Source organism: Dromaius novaehollandiae, chromosome 20, assembly GCF_036370855.1.
Source record: "Dromaius novaehollandiae isolate bDroNov1 chromosome 20, bDroNov1.hap1, whole genome shotgun sequence".
In the NCBI taxonomy this organism is placed as follows: Eukaryota; Metazoa; Chordata; class Aves; order Casuariiformes; family Dromaiidae; genus Dromaius; species Dromaius novaehollandiae.
In genome coordinates, this window is record NC_088117.1 from 11829447 (window position 1) to 11853759 (window position 24313).

General features: G+C 34.9%; 2 protein-coding genes across 4 annotated transcripts in view; both read right to left on the reverse strand.

Annotated features, from left to right (window-relative positions):
• The window catches only part of TRAF1 (TNF receptor associated factor 1), a 34492-nt gene extending 33568 nt beyond the window's left edge, over window positions 1–924 (reverse strand). Inside the window, exon 1 of the mRNA XM_026094472.2 lies at window positions 791–924. The gene's annotated coding sequence lies outside the window, so the exon portion shown is untranslated. The remainder of the gene's footprint in view (window positions 1–790) is intronic.
• The window catches only part of C5 (complement C5), a 34601-nt gene continuing 11078 nt past the window's right edge, over window positions 791–24313 (reverse strand). For 2 of the 3 annotated variants that reach the window (XM_064523896.1, XM_026094469.2), the window contains 29 exons: window positions 23577–23706; window positions 23222–23287; window positions 22411–22611; window positions 21671–21761; window positions 21140–21216; window positions 20359–20498; window positions 19463–19684; window positions 18782–18842; window positions 18112–18201; window positions 17713–17925; window positions 17489–17564; window positions 16427–16586; window positions 15861–15956; window positions 15394–15565; window positions 13861–14066; window positions 12921–13073; window positions 12484–12546; window positions 11625–11706; window positions 10926–10977; window positions 10110–10212; window positions 9278–9352; window positions 9077–9182; window positions 8791–8877; window positions 8323–8412; window positions 7720–7803; window positions 6741–6879; window positions 4594–6491; window positions 1695–1997; window positions 791–866 (listed from right to left, as the gene is read on the reverse strand). In XM_064523896.1, the coding sequence (XP_064379966.1) occupies window positions 6362–6491; window positions 6741–6879; window positions 7720–7803; window positions 8323–8412; window positions 8791–8877; window positions 9077–9182; window positions 9278–9352; window positions 10110–10212; window positions 10926–10977; window positions 11625–11706; window positions 12484–12546; window positions 12921–13073; window positions 13861–14066; window positions 15394–15565; window positions 15861–15956; window positions 16427–16586; window positions 17489–17564; window positions 17713–17925; window positions 18112–18201; window positions 18782–18842; window positions 19463–19684; window positions 20359–20498; window positions 21140–21216; window positions 21671–21761; window positions 22411–22611; window positions 23222–23287; window positions 23577–23706 (3165 nt within the window). In that variant the 3' untranslated portion in view covers window positions 791–866; window positions 1695–1997; window positions 4594–6361. The remainder of the gene's footprint in view (window positions 867–1694; window positions 1998–4593; window positions 6492–6740; window positions 6880–7719; window positions 7804–8322; window positions 8413–8790; window positions 8878–9076; window positions 9183–9277; window positions 9353–10109; window positions 10213–10925; window positions 10978–11624; window positions 11707–12483; window positions 12547–12920; window positions 13074–13860; window positions 14067–15393; window positions 15566–15860; window positions 15957–16426; window positions 16587–17488; window positions 17565–17712; window positions 17926–18111; window positions 18202–18781; window positions 18843–19462; window positions 19685–20358; window positions 20499–21139; window positions 21217–21670; window positions 21762–22410; window positions 22612–23221; window positions 23288–23576; window positions 23707–24313) is intronic. The other variant, XM_026094467.2, reaches the window with a different exon arrangement.

Genomic DNA, 24313 nt, shown 5'->3' on the forward strand with positions numbered 1-24313 from the left:
CTTCCTCAACTTTAGAAGAACAGTCTGTGGCAGAGGCATGGATGTAATAATCCAGATTGCCTCATGCTTAATTTTTGATCGTGGGATATTTCAACTTTGCTTTTTAAGTTAGCTTTGTCAAAAGGTCTTAATATTTATTATATGGGCTCTAGCCAACCTGCCTGTGAGAGGTACCACATTTATTAATTTATTAATTATTATTTATTTTCTAATAATTATTACTTACATTCCTACAGGACTGCTTCGACAATAATACATATATGCATAGATACATTTATAAAGCTTCGCTGCAATGGTGAATTTGTCTCACCACTCCTAAAGCCCCTTTTAGCTACTCCATACAACAAGAGCAAGAATTCTTTTTATTAACTGCTATCTTCATAGTGTGACCCATGGCTGTAATGACATTTGAATATAATTTGATCTTTTTTATACAATGACATCATGGCACTTCAGACAAATCCCCAGGCTCCATGTTAGCAGAGGTGGCTGAGTCAGTATGTCCGAGCTCACAATCAGACGTGAGAAACAGAAGAGGTGTTTATGAGAAGATGTATCACTTTGAGGAGAAAATTAGGTCTTGCAATGCACAGTAACTCTCATATAACAATACTGAGTAGTTCAGAAGAAGGAAAGAAATATTTATAGGTAGACTGCCTACACAACCTCACCAAGTATTTAAGTGTACTCCTCACTGCAATTTGAGATCCTATCCAGTTATTATTGGATACAGTGTTATCTTCTCGTGCTTCTTTGAAAAGTTTGGAGGATTGAAAAGAAAATTACTCACAGAGCCAAAATTAAAAATTGCATCATCTGTGACTATCTTCTTTCCACAAATTAAACACTCCGGATCAAGGATATTCCTAAGAGAGAGGGGAAACAGTAATTTTAAAGTTCTTGGATGTACTGCCCTTGGGCAACCAGTCAATAAAAATAAAAACGTGTGCAACTTTGTACTTTGGACCAAACTCTCTTCTCAGTTTTACTAAGAACTAAGCAGATCTGTGCCAGCAGCTGTGAGAAGGAAATTTGGCCCTTCATCTCACTTTCCTGGAGGCAAGGCAAACTTTTTAACTGTTGAATTCAGTCATCGAGTGCCAAAGTAACATATGTTATAAATCTACCTAAGGTACAGTAGGCATAGATTTAGTCTATTATGTCTTAAAATACAAATAAGGAACAGCACACATTATTTGTTTTTTGTTTGGGTTTTTTTTGTTTTGTTGTTGTTGTTGTTTTTTTACAAGCAAGCAAAGTATAAAAATAGCATCAGTTAGTGTAATGAAAAAGCAATGGAATACCCGCAGGAATTCAAAAAAGGATACAAAAGGAAAACCTGAGGAATAAAATCCTTTCTTTCATAGACAGCATATGAACTAGCTGCATTTATTTACAAAACTCAAACAATTCTATACCAGCATACAAAGATTATCTGTAGTAGCAGAATAGCAAGACTCCCTTCACATCTTGTTATTCTCTGCCTCCTCCACGGGGACTGAGGATAAGGTGACTACTGCAGTGCAGAATAGCCACTAGCCATAAAGTTAGAGCCACTCCAGCAAAGCCAGTTTTGCAAATATTATGTAAACATCACATCTAGGCACAGTTCAGTTTTGTCTGCAAGAAGAGTAACTGATCAATACTGAGAGCATCTAATATCACTATTTTGTACCATAATTTTGTACCATTACCTTAATAACCAGACAACACAGGCCATGCAGTAACTGTGCCCACATGGCATCTGTGCTGGATTCTGCAGAAACATTTTACATAGGGGACAAATATATATAGAAGCAGCATTATTCATATGCTTTTCCTGAGTCCAGAAGCATGTGAGCTACTCATGGCTCCTGAACCAATGCTTGACACCCGATCTCCCAAGCAGAGATGGTGTAGTATGTTCTCTTATGAAGGTAAACCAAACAGTTTAGTCTAAAGCCATCGTTATTGTTTGCTTTCAGACGTGCAGTTAAACTGCAAACTCTGAGATAATCCTGAAAAAAAAGCAGAAGAAAAAAACCTTAGTATGGGAGGCAGTTCCTTAGGCATTGAAAATACACTAACAAACTGCCAGGCGATCAACATGCGCTAACAGAACACTTAAGTACAAATCAAAAATTTGAGGACTGTGGTAAGAGTCCAAACCAATGAGAGGAAGGCTGAGAATAACAAGGACTCCTTCATTCCCAAACCATGCAAATTCGAGTTGTGAAAACATGAACCAAATTAAAGGAAAAGAAGAAAAAGGCAGTAACTGACATTCTCTAATAAGCATCTTTCCATATGCTGCCCCCCAAAATACAGTCCCAGGGAAGCTGCCTCGCAATTCTTGCTCTGTGTAAATCCCCCGGTGTTGCAGGTTTACAGAAGTAGAGGTTTCAAGACAGAAGATGCAGGATGAAGTAGCAGTAAAAGTGAAATGGCAGCATCACAAACTGAAGGCTACTATGATGTGGCTCTTTTGGGTTTAGAAATGAGTGGTCCCTCTACAGCTCTAGATTTTGTTCTATTGTTTTCCATTTCCCTAATTTCTGTTCCCGTATCTATTTAACACAGGTTATATCAGTTTACATGTTTCTCTGGTCTGCTTCTGCACCTATTTTGCTACCAATAACTTTTCCTGCAAAGGGATTACATTAGGCATTACTAGCTGCGTTTCTAGATCAGCTTCTTTTGCTGCATGACTAACACGTTTGAGAAACTCATGCTGCTGTGACCAACACAGTGTACACAGTGGTAAGTTTTAGAAGTGAGCTGTGTAAAATTAAACCACAGAGTAACTTATTCTGTTGAAGTATTATCCAGTGTCTATGCTAAAAACCACTAAGTTTAGGAAATTCTAAAATTAAAAATCTATTTGATAAAATGCGTTTTAACTTGTAGCTTCACTCCTGCCCAGTACCTGCAGCCACATACATGGTACAGAAAATGCCTAAGTTCATTCAAGAAAATGAGGGCTTTCTCAGGCTGAACTCCGAATTTCCTGATTTCTGTGGTTTTAAACTGCATTTAGACTACATTATCTCAGCAAAAAGCAGGAAGCAGCACCGAAGTACATTTCCCATGCACAGTTCTCAAAGGCTGCATGGGGTAATTATACTATCCTTAAAGCAAGTGCTGCATCCTGACTTAAGAGTGGCCGCAAACAGCAACACAGCTATTATGCTCATAACTCTGGACTGATCAGAGGGGACTTTGCATCCTCTGCCTTACACACCCTACACAAGTGGCAGACGTGCACACGCTACTTTATCACACAGTCCTGCCTACGATATCATCTCTGGCAAATCTATAATTCATCTGAGAAGTTCAGTGCTTAAGGGGGGTCTCCTGTCTTATGGGTGAATTTTATTGACTAAAAAGGAATTTGGGTGGGACAGAAAATTTTTTTTTTTACCAGCAGAAATGAAATAAAAATTGTGGCACTATACACCAACATACATTTCTCTATACACCAACATACATTTCTCTTTTTCGTCCACTAGGAAATGAGTACAGCACATTCAGTAGCTGAACATTTAAAAATGTCTTTGAAAAATATTTTTGTTAAAAGTAATAATTCTTATTTTTATAGGACCTATATGAAAATGATGTTCTTGTGCTCCCTCTACTGTTTCTGTCATAGTGGCAAATTGGCAAACTAGCAGTGTTTCTAGAGCTATGTATATCCCTTCATACCCTATGAGCAATACTGATGCCTAAATAAAAAGGAGAGTCATTCCTCTTGAGAAAAGGATCTGCAAAAACAAAGAAATGCGTTTTAAGAGTAAGAGTAAACAGCACTACCTCTCTGTAAAGGAAGCTTTTACACAAAATTTAATGCCACAGGCATATTTGGGCATTCTTTACATTAACATCAAGTCCATTCTACTAAGATTATGAACAAAACGTAATACTACATGAGTTCTGAATATTGTTCTCATTTAAGCTATATTCTTATTTATTCTGTCATAATTGTTTAAACTATTTTTAGCTAGACTACAGTGTTAATATCCAAAACACAGTCTTTTTTTAAATACAAGTAGTGAGAAACATATTACTAGTTTTAAAAGTCTTTTTTCCTCTCTACATAGATAAGAGATACCAACACTATCCATCAGAAGAAACACCAAAAGCAAAACCATCAAAAGTATTTAAAATTTTCAAAATATTTCACATAACAAATAATAATTAACAGTGTACAGAGAGAGGACTTACCAAAGTGGTTAACGACTGAAATCCTTAGCACATCCATCAGCAAGGGGAAACACTAAATTTAATATCTCTCAAAGCGGGATTCCCCTATATCACATACTGCTTTTTTCACTGTAGTAGCATGACTGTTTTCCTTTTTTGCCTTGGTTTAACACTACCTTCTTTTAATCCTTAGACTAATAATGTTTACATTATTTTAAGAGGATTTTCTCATAATAATGATTGTATCAGCTGCAGGAGGGGATACTCTCTATTTTTGAAATCTAAGAATCAAGAAAGATCAAATTTCTTGATAGGTTTTGCAGAAAAACACATCATCTGCACTTGCACTGTTGTGAGCATGCAAAGTGCACAATAATTACTGCTATATTTTCAATATTGCTAATGAAAACATACCTCTTATAAAGCACGAACATATTTATTTTCTCAGCATACCGGGCCTGATTTGAAAATGACATATATAAGTATAAAAATCTATGTTCTTCTAGTTAACATAAACAAGACAGACAAGGTATTAGACTGCCTAGCTTGTGCTAATACACATAATTTGGCTGACAGACTTGGCTAAAAATTCCAAATTAAACTAATATGCCCCTTAAGATCTTCCTGTATTTCTTCCAAAGTTTCAGATGAGTATTATGGGAGTTTATTATTGGTAAGATATCATAGTTATCATGAAAAATAGCTTTGTACTTGCAGCACACCCAGTCAGCACTTCAGAAAAAATGCTTTTTGCCTCATCAGAGAAAGTGTTATGGCATGTTCAAATTCTTCTGAAAAAGATTCCTTAGGAAAATAAAACTGTTAATTCCTGTGAATACACTTTTGACACTTTACAAGTAAATAATAACTGGCTGTGCAGATTCCACAAATTTCTAATGAAAGTTTTCTGTCGCACACACAAATAGGATTTTCAAAAGCTTATTAACTGCTTTACTTGTACGGAAAGCTTTCCCTGCCAAACGCTTTGCAAATGACAATGTCTTCAATGCTGACAAGAATCACTTCATAACTGAAATGCAGCCAGATATATTTAAGGTCTCCCTGATTGTTTTAAAAATCATAGGTCCAGTTCATTTTTAAGGAGTGAACTGTTAAGTTGCCCCTTTCAACATATAGAACATGAACTGTACATTTCTGATATATTTTGTTTCAATTGGGGGTAGAAGGAGTTTTTTGAGATGCATTGTGGTGTTTCAGCGCACTGTTAAAACAAATCTTTGCATTTCAGACAACAGATGGTTACCTTTCAGTGGCTGATGAAGTGATTCTTCATATATTGCCAGTATACAAACTGGAAGAAACTGCGATTTATTAATTTAGTAAAGCTTTCGGATTATTTAACTTAAAAATCTGCGATTCCAACCACACGCTGAATGAAAAATGTCACTCACCATGTTATGATAGATGCCTGGATACTAGCTTAGATAAAGAGAGCAAGATTCTGTCATCTGCAATTCTAAGGTATAAGGAACTATGGGAGCTGAAAAAGCACAAAGGAGTAAAGACTATCTGGCTTCAGTATGGCTCTTGGCACAATCTAAATAGCTTTATGAATTGTCTTCCACAGTTCAATACTTTAGTTGGAAATCAAACTTTTAAAACATTCATTATGAAGGAAATGGGGCTGGACAAGGCTTTCATCCTAAATACTTGGATGCTATTGTGGTAGGTTTTGCTGTAAAACCTAAGCAAGAAGTCAGCAAGAAATACTATTTCATTCCAAATGTAAAACAGATACATCGCTCACATTTTAATCAAATTGCCTGGCAATTAAAGTTGTAACAAAATTATTTGTTAAATTTTATTTTTTGTTTTACTTTTTGTTGAAGGAAGGTTTATGTTTTTATAAGACACTGGATTTCAATTTGTTCTGGCACAAGACAGTACTGCCCATGTTTGTTTATATGGTCATTTCATTTCACATCATCTGACTTCAAATGTCTTTGCAATATTCTACATTATTCTACTGTCCAAGCTTAAAAATCATAATTTGAACATTCTTATTTTTTAAAGAAATGGCTAAAAAATACAAGCAAAGAGCATTTCCCGAGATAAACTAGCGATGAATGTTAACTTCTGGAAAGAATTACTAAAGAGCTGAGTTCCTCCCCACCAAATGAGATTTGATCTATACTTTTCATTTAAAAATTCTCTAAGTAAATCAACAGCCATTGATGATGAGATCTTCAGCAAAATCTTCCATTGTATTTAAAAACTCTTGACAAAATGTACAGGCTATATTTGAAGGCCACCATTCAATCCAAGTGCTGGAGTCCAAAGGGTACTGGAATCTAAAAAGACAACAGAAAATGCTCACTCACTGACAAGATGTGGGGAGGAAATCATCAAACAAAAAAATTACAGTCGGAAATAGATTGCTTTGTGTTCATCATCTTGTTTTAAATTTACACAGCTGAAAACTCACACTGGATAACAAATCCTGGTCAAACTAAAAGAATTAATCTATTACATATTACATCAGAATTAGCACACTAAGATTAGGATTACAATTCAGTATATTCTGATGATAATCTGCTTACTTGAAATTATAACCAACGCTCATCTTCAACGCTTCTTTTCCCATGATCAAATACTGCATTCCAGGGCCCAATTCAACATCAGCACAGGTCTTCTTTTTCACAAAGGTTATTTCATTATTTTTTTGAGCAAAAGCCTTCCCTGCAGTAGAACAAAGTAGAATGTCAAGAATTGGAAAATTCCACAAAGAGAATTTCTAGTCACTCACATATATTATACACAAAAAAATAACATGTTCTACAGTACACTAGAGCGAAGTGACCCATTTGCTACTAGTTAAATAACAGGAAAATTTGATAAGATAAAACCTATGTTTCCAGCTGTCTGAAATTAGTGTTCAAGAATTTTTAAATGAAATCTGAATGGCAAATAAGCCTCATACACACTAAATAATTATAAAGGCATATGCAGTGATCGAATTCAGAGAAAAAAATGGGTGAATATCAGCTTTGGTTCTGCATGGCCTGTGAGCAGCTACCTTTGCCAGAGATAAGATACTGAGTGCCCAAGAGCATTTCAAATGGAGTCCTTTCTCCATTGGGCAGAAATATGTCCAACCTACAAAAATCTGAGAAGAGTGAAGGCAAGGCATATCCCTGCATACTCTCCCACTTCAATCACCACATATACAGTAAGGGAGGGCCTTCTGGGGAATGAATGGGACAGATTTAAGCAACAATTCACAACTGAATTAATTATGGAATACGTTCACCTTCTTTTGTCACATTACAGCCATTTAACCGATTACAGGTTAGTTTCGTTAACAAAAGCTACCATATAGGAAAGCTGTTGAAAAACACTAAACAAAGACTGCCTTTTTTAGACCACTTCCCAAAGGAATTCTCAAATGTACTAAGGTTTTCCACTTGCATGAAATGATCAGGTTTCACTGCTGGTTTTTGTCAGCTGCTTCCATGTTCTCAACCAGACAGCTCTTACCGTAAATGAAATAATTATATGGATTAAAGTTAGGACACTCACCTCTTTTATAGAGATCCAGAAGAGTTGCAGAATACTTAACAAAATAACCTTCTTCACTGCGAGATAAAATGTTCACTTTATAAACTGCAAAATAACAGGAAACAAACATTTTTTAAATTGTTTTTGTCTGCAATACATCTAACTAAATGCCCTGTAGATGCTCAGGTGGAGAATATAATGTCCCTTTACAATACTAGTTGCTGGTAAAACTATGGTCACAGCTGTAGAGTATATGGCTAAGAAATATTAACAAGCTCTGCCCATGCTCTAATCTGGTTGCACGCAACTTCCTCAGCTCCCAGAGTCACATGATCGCATTAGAATGGTGCCAAGTAAGAGAAACACAGTTCTTATTAGCAGAACTCCAACTGAGGCTCGGTGGTGCACTAATCCTGGTTACATGACTTTTGTTCAGCAGAGGGTATAGGCAGCACTTATTCTTCTCTACTCCAATATGTCACCTTCATACACTGTATGTCACTATCAAGCCTAATCAGTTTTAATCATTAAAGGTATAATTGGAGCAAAATGTTTTACAGCAGTAAAAAAAGTAACCATTTTAGTGCAAACATGAGAAATAAGTAATGCCAATTCAAATATTACCATATGCAATGTCATTCTGGCATGCAGCTTCTCGACGTTTATCAGCGGTTATTGACCGATCTAGTCTCTGTTGTACCTGACTACACTCAGCTGCATTGAGAGAGAAGAGAGCCAGTATTAAGACAGTATCATCATATGTCCTCATGTAAAACATCATGAACCTCTACTTGTCTGGGATAATCTGCTGTAATTGAGAAACACAGGAATTATGGGATTGCACACTGGAACAATCAATCTTTAAAAGTCAAAATAACACCCTTAGTTGTCTGAACTTAATCTAGTCAGACATGCATGGCTAAACTGCACAAATCTTTTTTTTAAATTTTAAAATGTAATAAATTTTTTTTACAGGGCAACAGGTGTGGTCTTACAAGGATTATTCCTTGTGATTAGCATGATTTTGTCCAAAGCATTAAACTGCATTTTCCCACCAAATGGAATGGGAAAACATCTTAAAAGAAAGTTTACCTTCCATGCATTTACATTCATCTCCTTCACACAATCTCACAAGTTTTTCATCTCCATATGGGTTATATAATATAGTGCACTGTTTATCTAGAAGATCAAAAAAGAAATATTAAATTCTTATAAAAAAATCAAATTCCAAGAAGACAGCATTGAAACTTTGTAAATCAGAAGTTCCTTGAGATTAAAATAACAAGGATTAAAAAGCTGTAGAAGAAGGAGCAATGGATTTTATTATTAGGAAGAAAAATTTTAAAAAATCATGACTTTGAAGACCTGGAACACATACCTGGTGCATGATATTCATAGACAGTGAATGTGGCAGGATTTATCATTCCAGCATGGAAAAGCTCACTTATTCTGAATCCAACACAGAGGAAATTATTAGCTGGCACCTATTGAAAAGATACACGAATGAAGGAGCCCAAAGGAAACATGGTGATTCCAAAGAGATCAAGTAGTGCTTACAGTTATGGAAAGTATAACATACAGAGTCTATTTGTAGAACAACATGCCCATCTTTAATCTCATAATCTGCTATCAATTGATCAACTCCACTTGCAAGCTGTAGGGGAGAAAAACAGAGAAATACTTTTATGCAACAGGTAAAGATTTTTGGATTATCTTTACGGTTTTGTATTCAGTAATTTTAACATGATTGTGAGATTAAAAAAAAAAATTTAAGGTTGCCTCTTTATAATGTTCATACCCTATCCTGTTTTTTAAGGAAATTTTCCTTTTAGTCATTGCATGAAGATAATAAAGAATTAAAAAGCTAATTATCTTTAAAGGGAAACTTGAGTCCAGGCCCAGTATCCCGTTTAAATCTCAGAAGTGTAACTCTGATTGCCTTTAAATAAAACTCACATTTTTCAATAGGAGCCTTACTAACATAAACACTAAAGCAAAGATTCATTTCACGGACTTCAGACAATTAATAGTTAGGTGCATAGACTAACAGTGTTCCCTTTATAGTTATCAGATAACAGCATCTCCAAAAGTTGATTCACACCATCCTAACACAGATGGCAACCATTCTCTAGTTGCTCTTCACTCTCCACTCACTACAGAGAGAGGCTAGAAAACAAGCTTTAATTAGATGCCTGGCTTCTGATCAGCTAAAGCAAGGTGATCTGAGTCCTATCCAAATCCCATCTTCTACAATTAGGCAGACTATTCTCATTAGTATGAGAAGTGTTTAGAAGTAAAGAGGATATAACAAGACAGATTTGCATCATTACTCTCAGAGAGAAAGAGGAAGAACAGGAAATACTATAGTCTTGTCAAAAAACGCAAAAAGAAAAATGTTCTTTAATATTTACAGTAGACAAGTCTTCTGTATTTGCTTCCAGTCCACTAACTAAACCTATATCCATCACAGCATGTGCAGACCCTGACTGTGGCTCTCTTGTGCTGGGCTTGTACCTAAAATACATTAAAAGTAAAATGAATTACATACAACTGTAATCAAAAAGCAGTTAAACATAACTGAAATTTAAAAGAAATCTTCAGAAACATGATCCCAGAAAATCCTGAGGAAAATTTTACCAACATTTAGACCACTGTAAACCCATAAATGAGCTAAATATTCCAGATGAATTATTTCAGATTTAGGACGTGATGTTAATACTTATGTTCCAGGAGTACCCAGATACAAATTAAAGAAAACCCCTCTCCCAAAGAAGTCATTACCTTTGGCCCTAATTTTGTTCATACATATATATAAAAGGGAAGAAAAAAAAAAGAAACAAGAACACAAGACTAGATGCAATTATTAACAAATGAGTGATAGCAAACAAAAATATTTTAATCTCTTAAAAATAAAAAAAATCAATGCGAAAGTGTCAGTCAATATAATATTAAGACAATAATTAAGAAAAATCAAAGACCAGAAAGCATTTGTAGTATTCTTATAGTAATCTCATTATGCACACATAGGGCAATAATGTATTCCCTTATCACTGCCCCAATTCCTTAACAGGTCAACTGGGAATTCCACCTTTGTAAGGAGGAATGTTGAATGGCATGGTTAGGAAATCCAGGCCACTTAGAATCAGCATCTAATTTAAACGAAACCTTGACATGCAAAACACAGGCTGTCACCAGAAAAAAAATAATAAAAAAAAAGCTGTACTTACTTTGCACAAGCCTCTAAGCGCCCAGGTAGCTCACCATCTTCTTTTCTGTAACCTTTTCATAACAAGTAGAATCAAATAAGTTATTTTATAACTCTTCAGAAACAGCAGCCCAAAATTCTTAGAAAGCATTTTCATAATTGAAAGAGAATTCTCTCTTAGTTTTGATAGCTGTTTTTCACAGGAACTCACTGTCTAGCCACAAACAAGCAGCACTACAGTTCTTTTGTAATTCAGGTGAAATGTCAGCTTTAATGCTTAATGTGCTTTATCAGGGACTGATGCTACTGGAACTACTTTATGGGAAATGTGCTTTATGTACCTTGTTTTATCTGGACTAGAACTCTCACTCAGCAGCTTGCAGAAATCACCCCTAACAGATTCCTTCCCCCACCCAATAATATTTTTTTTCTGTGAGAAGTTTTTGTTCCCCCTCCCCAATCGCAAAGGATCTTCCAAAAATGTGTAAAAATTCAACTGACAGAAAGACATGAAAAAGTAATTCTCCTCACAGAAAGACAGACAATAGTTTCAAGAAGGTCTAAGAAAGTCTTTTAGCAATTTCTTTCCCAGTTCTGTTTTTAGAAAGTGCAAGAATTTCTTAGTTTCTTCTTAATAAGAAACACTTCGTTTAACAAAGTGAAGTTTTTTTTTCCTGCACCGACCTAAGTAAAAGTATTTAAAATCATTTTGACCCTTTACCATCATCTCTCTTTGGAACAATCTTCAATTCAAAGTTACATGACTCTTCAGAAGTACCGATTATATTATATACTGTCTTCACCTACACACATGCACATAAAATAGACAAAAACAGAAACGCTCAGTGTACAATCCTCAAAACTGGCATAAAAATTAAAATTGAAAATATGGGAGAAGTGAAAATAAGTCTGTACAGTATGATTATTTTGACTGACACAAAGCAGAACAATAAGTCATCAGCACAGAAGCAAATGTGAAATTCTTAAGTAAAGGTCCATCACTCTTGCTGATTATATTAGAAGACTGAAATATTTATCCAACAATTCCTGATATTTTATGAGTGCAAATACTAGTACACAAGAGTTTAAATTTTAGATGTTAAGTTCAATGCTAGAAGAAGGTTAGAAGAAAATATACCATGGAGACAGCTGAATACTTAGGCACACAATAATTATTTCTTTAAATACTGCAAGAGAATAATGCCTTAATGACACTGCTTAACAAACAAGATATAAACAGTAGAAGATCAAAGAATTAAGCAGCTTCTCAAAATTGGTCACTAACTTGGGATTTCCCTGCTTGGCTGTCTAAGCAGACATACTCATAATTGGTGAGCAGTCTTTAAAACTAGGTTGATCACTTATTTACATTTACGGAACAGAAAACCTGAGATGAAAAGGAATAAACTTTAAACTTATATTATTAGCCACAAGTCATATTTAATCCCAAATGCCACCTATTAGTTCAGTCTAAAGGTAAGGGCAACAAAAGGAATCGCTTATGAGAAATTTCAGTTTCCTTTCCAATGTTCATATTAACAAACCATAGACTTCATTAAAAAAAACAGCTGCACACTTACATTTACTGTAGCTAAGCCAGCGCTGCTGCCAGTGCTTACATATATGTCATCATCCAAAGGTAACTAAAGGATTGATGTTAAATAAAATAGCTATAAGTTAATAATAAAGATAGGACTATTAGCAACAATAATTCAAGTCAGATGATCTGCTTGTCTTTTCTACATTTTTAATACAAACTAAGGCCTGATACTACAAACAAGTTCTACAAAAAAACGCAGAGATACTAAATTTAAACGAGAGTATTCAAATGTATTAAGATTAGCAGAACAGGATTTTTAAATAACAAAGTCCTCAAACATTTGCTGTACCAAATCAATCCCTGTTTATTAAAACAAAAAAGCTGGCTTAGTAGCGGTTTCAAAGTGCAAAGAATTGTCTAACAAGTTACTAAGAAGAATTCTGCTTTCACTTTTCAAAAGCAATATTATTCACTCACTGTCACAGTTCTTCCCACGAAATTATCTTCTGTCAGTTTAAACAGATGAAGATCTCCATAATGTTTGTATGCTACCTTAACACTCATGTCCAAATTAAGCCGTTGGACAAGAAGTGAATATTCAGTCAAGGCCTCAAGGGCATTAATTGTATCCTGTCAAAAATCAGTTATAAAGAATTACTTTCAGGAAATAAATTGCTTTTTAATAAATTATTACTTTTATTTTCTGCCACTTAACCAGGAGGACATACAGCAATAACAATTACTATCTAATCAGCTTAGCAGTTTCTCAGCAGTACACTTAAAACCATGGTGAGGTATTTAACACTGTACTCCTAGGCATACTTAGACAATTTTAAAATATGTATACAAGTACTAAAAAAGAAGCAGGCAAAGCAGAATAAAACAAAACATTCATCAGCTTCTTTTTAATAGATTTCTTTTTATAGTTTAAAAAAATTGGGACATTGCATGAATTAGAGTATTTTATACAGTATGACTAGTTTACAGAAAGCATATGAGAAATCCAGCAAATTTCACCTGACTGTTCTCATCCATTCATGTATACTAACACAGTTTTTACAATGAAAAAATGTAAATTTTCTAAACACTGCATTCCATTTTTGTGGAAAACAATGTTATGAAATGAAACATTCTGTTTTATAACAAACTTGGGGAAAACACTTCTCCTAGTATGATTCTTTTCATTCAGCATATCTGAAGTCAGTGGAATCAGCTTGCAGATTTCTATTTATAACGGACTTCATGCAAAGAAGTCACGTTTCCCACAGACAAAGAAAATCACAGTAACAGAGTCACTTGACACCTGTCCTGTGCGTAGGGCAACCAGGTTGCCAATTTGGTCATCTAATGATATTACTCTTAAGCCTTCTCAGAATTTGGTATTGGAAGAATGGGAACAAAATACTTAAAAGCTTACCTGAGTCGAATAAAATCCTCCACCATATCTTTGTTCTTCAGACAACCATTTGATAATTGGATTAGCATAGTTTTTGTCCCCTCTCAACAAAGCAGTAAGCAAGGCATATGCAGTAGTTTCAACCATTTGTGCAGTAACAGCGTGTGGAGTGTCTTTGCCTACCGTTTTGAAAGCATCTTTCCAAAAACGATAAATAGGTGGGTCACCTGCAAAAGTATAAAAGAAAGGTTTCCTATTGAAGACAGCAAGAACCTCTACCCAGGCTAAACAAGATGGACTATTGTCTACACAGGTCAAGGAGAAAAGGAAGAACTCTTTCTGCTTTTATCAGGAGATGAAGATGTGCTTTCCTTACGCTCTTAAGTCAGACATTTATTTTGGAAACTGATGATAAACAGACCTGATGCATATCCAGAGAGTTGCTGGTCCTAAACACTGACAGAGTTGGGAGGCCAAACCAACAAAATAAAGAAATTTCTTTTTTTAAAAAGCCACTTTTGACAGACACAGAACAAAGCTATTCTATTCCGGAAGAAACAGTTACTTGGAAGAGAACACTGTGAGGTTCTTGTTTGTGACAAAAAGCACTGAAAAGGAAGAGCATTCCCAAGAGGCTACGAAGACATTCAGCAACCAGTCGGAAATTTGTATCCCAGTGGTACCATTTGGCTGCAAGACCTATAGATCAGCTTAACTTTTAGACAGTGAACTAAACATTTTTTAAAAAACACACAGCTGTGAAAAATGAGCATCTGATGGTAGGACCCCGTTACTAATTAATTGATTTTGGGGGTCATCATTTAGCAATTGGTTTCATCAGAATCAGAAGGGAAGACCAGACATATTTTGTCCATCTTGTCCAGATGTTAGCACATAGGCTTCAGATGACGTCATTGTAAGAAAACAGACAAAAAAAATAGTATTAAGCAAAGGAGAAAGCCCAAAATCAGGTCTAAGCAGAAATATGTAGCAGAAGAGGAAGAGCATCTGATCACAATATCATTGAGCTGATCTGTGGAGTAATAAATGAAAAGGGGACTGAAATAATATGGTTTTCACCTTAGGTGCTAACAGTGGATTAGGAAAGCTGCGTGAATGAAATGATAAAAAACAATTAATAGAAAAAGTAACAGCTCATCCTGTATTATTGTTTTTACTGTAACTGAAAGTGATGGGGTTTAGTTCTATTGTTCTTGGTCAAAGAGAAGCAGAATATTTATTATGTTTGCAGTCTGTAAACACCACCACAAGTGAAAAGTAAAACCATTAAGATAAGTAAATTTTAGTGGACTGAAATCTCATCTCTTGGTGTTGAAGATGACTTGTTCTGAAAAGCTTTATTTTACTTTCTCCTGTTTAAGTAAAACATCCCTTCTATCATATGTATGAAAATGATTAAAATATTTCAGTCACACTATTAACCTAAATCCCCATACAGAATTCCCATGAAAGAGAAATTAGATAGCTATATCAATATTTTAAAATAAAAAAAACCTTTCAAATAATCTGAAAATAGATTGGAATAAGTTGTACCTATGACAAACGCTTCCTTCTTCAGTGCAGAGAATGCTGACCGTGCAGACTGATGGTTCAAGTCCACAAGAGCTAAAGCATACGTAGTTATTGCCATCGTAAAGGGGCTTTCAGCAGATTGCACATTTTTCAACAAATAATCTCCTGCTCTATTTCTAGCATCATGGATTCTCTGAGAAGATAAACGGGCTACAGTTTACACATGTTACTCACACATTTTAAAATACATCTATCAAGACAATATAGGCACATACAGTATCTTCTACAATAAATCCTAGAATAAAGTGCTCCAGAATTTCGCTATTGTTCTTTTACTTATTTTGAAAGCCAAAGACTAGTAAAGCAAATAAATCTTAACATCTGAAACTGAAAACAGCCTCTTGATTCTCTGCTCTAATGTTAATAGAGCCGGAAGAAATGAGAATACCAGAACATGACTATAGGCAGAAAAAAAGAATATTATTTACCTGAGTAGGACATATTTTAATTGTCTTGTCAATTCCAATAAGAGAAAATGCTGTGAGATACAAAGATTTTTCTTTAGCCTCTGTAGGTAATGTACCCTACAAAATCAAATACATAAGTAATTAAATAGGAAAAACAGTTCATTCAAATAGAAACAACTTTTTACAGCTTAGGTGAGGAAATGAATAGAAATTCCTGTAACAAAGGTCAATTTGATTTTACCTGAAAATATGTTGACTCTTTTGAAGGTATTAGCTTATTGGTAGAAATAGACCAAAATACAAAAAAAACTACTGGCAAGCAAAGACTATTATATTGTACAAAATCAACATACATATTATTTTTTTCTAAATTCTAAGAAGTGGCAAGTAGCTACTTTTAGTGGGAGGACAGAAAAGTATGCAAGATTGTGCTGTTCTTAAATGAGTTTACAGGAAATTAGAAAAATTGTCTTGCCCAGATGTTCTGGTGAAATGAAGCTTAAAATATCTTGCATTCCTAAAACACAATACCTCCTGGTACCTTTAGCTTTTCGTGTATACACACATAAAACATTGAGGTTTCATACCTGTAGTTTCACTGGTTGATAACTTGAAAATTCACTGAATGACCCATCTGGCATTTGACAGTTATCAATCAGCCACAGAAGTGAATTACAAACAGAAAGCTGATCAAGACTTATGTATTGATTAACTTGTCCAAAAATCCTTAAAGCAAAAGCTGACAACCTGCCAAGGAAATCCAACAGAATATATTTGTTTTAATTAGTAGATACAATTTTTTTTTTAAAAAAAAAAAACAGCAGCATTGTTAGAGATTACTTAGCCACAAATTTGCACTACTTATGATTCAGCCCCTGCACACAAAGAAATATTGTAGATGAATTTTTAATTTAACATAACTAACATGCAATAATTACTCATAATTAATTTTAAGCTAAGCATTTAAAATATAGTTGATCAAATCTCATGTTTCAGGATATATTCCTGAAATATTTCATTTTCTTATGCACAGAATGCCTTGGAACATCTCATTTGTTCCTTCCTTTTATGAGTCAGTTGCATTGGCCTTCGTGAACAGCAAAACAGTGACTAGGTATTTTTACTTATTTGCAAAGGCAAATTCCATTTTAAACAAACAATACAAGCCCCTCCTTATCTGATATTTCCTAAATATCATATTTGTGTGAACAAGGGCTAGCACCTTTTTCCCCTTGCCCACATCCCTACTCTTTGCTTTCATTCTTCAAACGCAGGGTGTGACCTTTGCTCAGGCTGACTTCTGCAGGGAACCAAGGCCTACATAATCCTTTTGTACAATTCCAAGCCAGAAGAGGAGGTTTCAGAACTGAGCAAAATCCTAGAGATTATCTCAGGTACGTCTACTCCTAACTCTTGGTGCAACTTGGTCGTAATTGTGTGAACTGTGGACCCAAATAAAAGATTTGGCAAGTGAAACCAAGGAATCAAAAGATACTATTCCAAGTTGTAAGCACCATTTAAATCTACCATCAAGCCCACCTGCCCTGTTTACTATAAAGTATCACCCTTTAAAAATCAATTATAATAAGAAAGCAAAGAATTGAATCAAGTTTTTTTAATCCATTCTAACAAAAAGATTTTTAACTCACCATGTGCTAGCTTGCCCATTCTTCCACATGCTATATGAGAAGTCAGGATTTCTGAACGACAAGATGCTTACAATTCCTAAGGAATATATTAGGCAGACTTAGCGGTTATGAAAAAAAGATTTATATTAAAATCGTATTTGCTCACTCAGATGTATTATCTTCCTCAAGCAAAGGCTACGCATCTCTACAAATCTAAAACAAGAGAAGAAGATATATTTTTCTACCTTCTTTCATCTTCCTCCTCATTTCAGTTCTTGAAGCTAAGGTTTTAGGACCCAGTATATGCCAGTTATTTGATTGTTCCAGGTAGTGAAACACATAAAATACTGGGGCAACACTCATAAGCTCCGCCTCTGCACTGCCCTTTGGCAGGTTAGTAAGAAAATCGAGACCACTAGGATTGAGGACTGTGGCAATCACTTCACCCATAAGATGCCCTGTGGAAAGAAAAAAAAATTTCATATTAGTTATTTAAACTTCAAAAGAAAAAGTCATCTCTAGAGCCTTCCTCAAGAGAAGCAGAACCTAGGAATGAATTCAGACAAATTTAATCAAAGGAATAAGAAAGAGTAAGTATAGAAAAAGTAAATACGCAGTAGACTAAAAGTTTCAATTCCATTTACCTTTTACACTGACACTTCTATCAATTTTCGTTTTAGGCACCACATTTAGGGGGATTTTATATCTAAATTCTTGTCGTCTCTTGATTAAACCTGTAATGGAAAATGTACGTACAGCATATGGCATGAGCTAAATCAATACAGGATTCAAATGTAATAGCCAGATTTAAAGATCACAACTGAAATATAGAAATATACCCAAATGCACATACAAACAATATCAACTATTGAAAAAAATCAGATCCAAACACTTACTAATCTTTCTTTGTTGCTGCTGTTAAGAGAGTATATGAACTTGACCTAGAGATTGTGGTTTCAGATTTGCCTCTAGTTAAATGAGAACATATTCTATTTAAAATTGACTTGCTAATTGGTTTTCAGGCTCACTGAGAAAACTAAATCTTCATACCATATAAAAAGATCTACATGAAGGTTCCTTTAAGAATTGAATCAACTACTTTTGAATTGAATCAACTAGCTTTTTTGAGATGGATTTGTTAGTCTATGAAAGCACAAGAAATCCATGGAAAGGATATATGAATGGACGTATGTCAGGAAGGAGAACTGCTGCTTTTCGTTTTTAACTGAAAAGTTGATTGTCATAACTGCATGAAACAACAAAATGAAAACATAAACAAAGCAGATGAGGTACACACATAATCAATTCTCATACCATAAACACCTTGCGGATCCAAAGTAAAACCTGCATGAAGTTCTCTTTTAATGCCTTCTGGCTAAAATCATTAAGAAGGAAGAAGTAAGCAGAAAATAGAAACACTTTTGTTTAATTAAACATATCAGCTGAAGCAACAGTTTAAAACTAGAATATCTTTGCCCTATACATCCTTTTCTATGGTTGACTTTTACTTTACTCTTCTACTTCTATTCTATGTACATTTAGCTGGTGCTATAGCTCACAAAATCTTAAATAAAATTTAAGAAAAGATTTAAATAAAAGCTTAGGAAAATATAAATTTACAAAAATATAAAGTTACAACAAAAATAAAATTATAAAAATATCTATCTTTCCATGAAGTAAGTTTAAGCAGTTGGAAACTCAGAGTAACTTAGAATACAGTATTTTATTTATTTTATATATATATAAAAATTTATATATAATTCTGAAAATTCTTATATGCAAGGGTTAAAAATATAAGCATTTAAATATCCAATCATGCATTTTTTCACTGCATATATCCTAATGAAGTCAATGATATCACATGATATCTGGGAATCTGATAGTATTAAGACATAGCGATATTTATATTTTGATTTCATGTATTTTGTATTCCTTGTGACTGAATCAATATGAAATTCAAAAACATTCTAAACATTTTGATTTTTTTTTCCTTACCATTACACGTAGTGTTTTAACTACAATTTCACTATTCCGGGCGGTCAGCAGTGTAAAGTTGATAGTATGAAGACCTAATTCCAAAGGAAGTATCCTGAATGTAATTGGTAATGATGAACCACCATCTAGATACTTAAAATTACACTTGTGTATCATCACCCCAGTAGTTGCAGTATCTCCAAAAGAACAGATTCCATCTCCAGCTGCTATTTTAACACAGAACTGAAATATTGAAAGATTAAAAACGTTCACTTCCATGACATGTACAACACCAGAGAAATATTAAATCCATTGAACTATTATAATGAACATTCTATTACTGTAATACTTTTTTTCTGTTTACAATGGACAAATGTTACTAACTTTGGAATTACTATTACTTGCACTAGAGACACACTAACAAATGTTCACTAGCAAGACCAAGGAACCACTGTACTAGTCATCATACAGAGACCTTCACATACTTCTCTTTGAAGTTTTTCAATAATTATTTTGCACCCTTCTGTCTGAATGCATTTCCTTAAAAATACTGCTTTCTCATTAAATCCATAGACAACGTAATCTACTAGTTCTGGATCAGGTCATTCCCAAAATCCCATCATTTATTTGGCATGTTGTCCTAACACTTGGAATAGAAAAACTGCATCTTAACTTTTCACTACTACTATTGCACCAGGTTCAAAGTTGCTAGGCAAGAGCATGACAACATTGTAATCAGCAGCACGGCTGGGGTAAAACTTTTAATGATTGCTGCTCATTGTTACAGAGTTATGTAGACCACAGCTGGCTGAAGTATCTGAAAATCCGATCCATTTATACTGAACGCTCACAGAGAAAATGCCTTTTCAGTTAATTATGTTAATATTTCTACAAAACTTACTAATACCACAAAATACCTTAATTACAGAATCTCCATAGTTATAAACTGATCCTTTTAACTCAATTTGTTCTCCTCGCACCACAGAATAAGGAACATAAATGCTCAAGAAGATATCCTTTGAAACCTGCACTTCCAGGGGCTCCGCAACACATATACCTAAGAAAATGAAAAACATAAAAGCACACTATCTCATCCACTCTTCTGATAAACAAGTTTGAAAAACTCTTCATATCCTTGCTGCCTTTATTGATGGCTTATAAGTTTTCAAAAGGTATTTTGAAATTGTTCAGCTTTTTCAAAAGTGACCAGGCTCTTACATTCTGTTCCAAGTTGCTATCTGCCACTCTTCTAATGTACTCGCAGACACGCTGGTCCATTGGGCCTCTGCTCCTTCCTAAACCTAGAAGCAACTCTTCTGTTTGGACTATCATATCTATCAGAAACTGCTTCTTCCGTTCCTCAAGTCCCTAAGTCATTGATAGCAGGACACTTAAGTAGTGCCAGGAAAGAGTCAGAGTATTTGTGCTATTCTCATCCTCCTCCTAGTCATCTATTATTGGGCCACTCTCAAAGAAAAAATACTAGGCTAGACAGACCTTTGTTTTGCCCAGTACAGCCATTCTTACAGCCATAAAAAATATATCCTGATGTTTTCTTTCCTGATTAACCACCAGAAAAATAAATAAATTAAAAAAAAAAAACCTACATATGGCAACGTAAAAAGGAAGATCTGCAAAATCCAAACAGAAAAACTCCCTAATCCTTGGTCTACAACTTAATTTGTTTACAGTACCTACCTTTATCAGATATGCCAACACCTTGTACTTCCCAGGTAGTCAGTGAATCAGGCAGAGTGATAGACAGAGTCTTTGACCTGCGTTTAGAAGTGTTTTTTTTCTTATACAGTTAGCACATTTATATATTATCAATAGTCATTTGTTATCACCAACAACCAATCAACAGAAAGACAGCATGTGCCCCAAGCAACTCCTGTGTCTAAGATAGACTCAGACGAGACAAGCAGTGACATAGCATACTTAGAGAACAGGACCTCTGGATTTTTGTTTGCATAAGTTTGTTTCTGGCTGACTCTACAGAAGCTGGTGTTTAGCAAGGTCAAAAGTGAAAGGAAAAGTGACTTAGAGGCACCAGACAGCTTTTCCTGCATACAAGACAATATGGCATAAATAGCATGCTGTATGAGACTGCATTTTAACACGTCACAAGGGGTACAATTAAGGTTACCCAGGTTACCTCAATTTTAGCATTTACTTTCTAAAAAACTGATGACTTAGTCAAATACTAGTAACTGATTGAGAAAGCAGTACCTTGGAGAAACTTCATGAACTTCCCATAACCAGCTTTCAGGGAAATAACTTCGTATGTCTGCTTCATCCAATTCCAATACGGCCTCAAAATCTGAAGATAAATAAAGCAAGTAAAAAACCTGCCAAAAGCCTTCTGCCAAAGGCTTCGAAATCATTGTCCTTTCTTTCTGTGATACTACATTCTGCCTATTTGCCTTAGGTTATTCCTAAGGAAAGAAAAAAGTAGCTAACTACCCTCATCAAAAATCTTGTGTTTTCCAATCTCAACCATTTACATATGTGAATACTCATCCATTAGCCAGACGGCATAACTTGTGGACTAGTAATTATAGGGAGAGATTGGGAGATGAGAAACTGTGCTCCCACTGATCTTTCCTGAGAAACCCATTTGGCTGTTTTGGGCCTGGGAACAGGATTCAAGTCTAGCCTCTAGACAGTACTGAAGTTTAGCACTGCCTTCACAGACAGTGATGCTCCCTTATTGCACATCTGCTTGTTTTAAGTATGGATGGAACACAGCAATTCTTTATTCTGTTAGGGCTGCACTGGAGAGCTCTCCTACCCCGCTCATGGGTATTCAGCCAAGATCTTTGGAGACTGGCAAAATTCCTTCTGGAATAACCCTGACATAATACAGAGGGGTTAACAGATTAACAAAGCTATCAACTCTATGTCTTTTCGTATGCCACATGAGTTATTTCATCACATGTCCACCCAGGAGTTAAAACTCTGGTACTTACGCATTCTTGCCAATATCAGGAGCTTATTAGGCTCTTCCTCCCGCAGTCTGTTTGCGAATTCACAGCAATCTTTGAATGCCGAAATGCACTTTTCACTACTCCGAATTCGTCGAGCTCTATCACTGCAAGTCTCACTGACTGGATATGCTTTTACACCAGCCATACAACATTTTCGAATTTCTGGATGTTTATATTTGGATGCTGAAATAGTAATATAAATTACCCAATCCCTTCCTTGAGATGACGTTTTTACTTTAAAATGCATTTTAACTAGTTATACTGAAGTTATTTTTAAAACTTGCAGAATTTCAACAAAGGCATAGATTTGAGGATGAATATAAATTTGTCAGTTTTAAAATACTGGTGACACATCCTTAACTGTCTAAATCACTACTGTTCTGAATTAAAAATATAAAATAGACAAGACAAAGAAGAGCTTTATTACACTTCAAGACTTAAAAGACAAAAGTTCTGACAGGCTTGGTCCCTGGCAGGTTGTTACTGGGGAAAACTGCCACATGGTAGTATTGAGAGTTTTTGGGTTATGCCTCTTCAGAAGAAAAAAAGAACTTAAAATTATGCTATATTTTAAGCATATGCTTAAATCTCAGTGACTTCATAAGCATATGGCAAAGAGGCTTTATAAATGGGGTCCTCTACAGTGTCATCGTCAATATTTGTCAATCTCTCTCTATCCCCTATATTAAGCAAATACAGTAATTAAAAGTAGTAAGTAGACACTTAAAATCTTGATTTCTAAGGGACGTGATCTTTTTTCATAATTATATATTTAAATAGAATTTTTAAGCACCTTCCTGGAGTATCCGTTCCTTGAAATCAGACCGTTTGGTTCTCAAAATTTCATTGCAGGTTTCATCTATTAAAAAATACAAAAGCTGTAATGTTTTTGTAACAGCATAACTTTAAAATAATTGTATAAAATCACATTCTATATGGGAGTTATTTTTCATTCGCTATTTTAATTATGCTCATTTCAATTACAATAACTGATCCACAAGCTGGGATGTTTTCCTCCCTCAAAATCATATTTCTTAGTATATGTGTTCTCTAATAATTTCATAAAGTTCCAGCACCATAACTGTGAGCCACAAAAGAACACTTCAGAAAAGGAAATCCACAATTTCATGTTTAAGTACATAATATACCTGCTTCATTTGAATCATCAGCATTTGCATTAGTTAAAAACGTAAGCCCAGCCATTCGAAATACATCAACATTGTTCCGTCCTCCTCCAGCACCACATCCAAGGTCACTCTTTTCCAAATGTAGCATTATCTGAGGAAAAAGTACATCACCAGCTAACTAAAATGTGGATGGCATTATATGACGAATGAGAGAATTACAGCTTTGCAAAATGGCCAGTTTTGTCTGGAAGATGTCTTCACAACTCACCAAAATGTACCATTTAGTGATACTTAAGCCAATTCAAGCACCAGAACCAACACAGACACTTTGCTGTGGCACAAAGCTGAGCTAACAAGTCATGTTGTTGAATCAGGCAGAAATGTTTCACTAATATGGCTATAACACATCTAATACTCAAACTAGCTTGTTTAAAAGTAACTCAGGTATCTTTACCTAGCATTGAATAGTGCTATAAAACAGATTCAAATGATACAAGGTTGGTGCAAAACTACTTTCCTGTTCTTCTATATATATTGTATCTCATTCAGAATTATTGAAGAACTGCGACATTTTATCACAAGAATGGAAACCTTTCAGTGACAGATATTCATACTTTACATACATACACATGTTTATGTAAAATGCCTTAAAAATACAACCTGAAAAAATTATAGGAAGTACTAAGAAGCACCACGCTTCTTTGAACAAGGAACTCTCTAATACGGTAGCCTATTATTGGCCAAGTCTGAATGGTTCT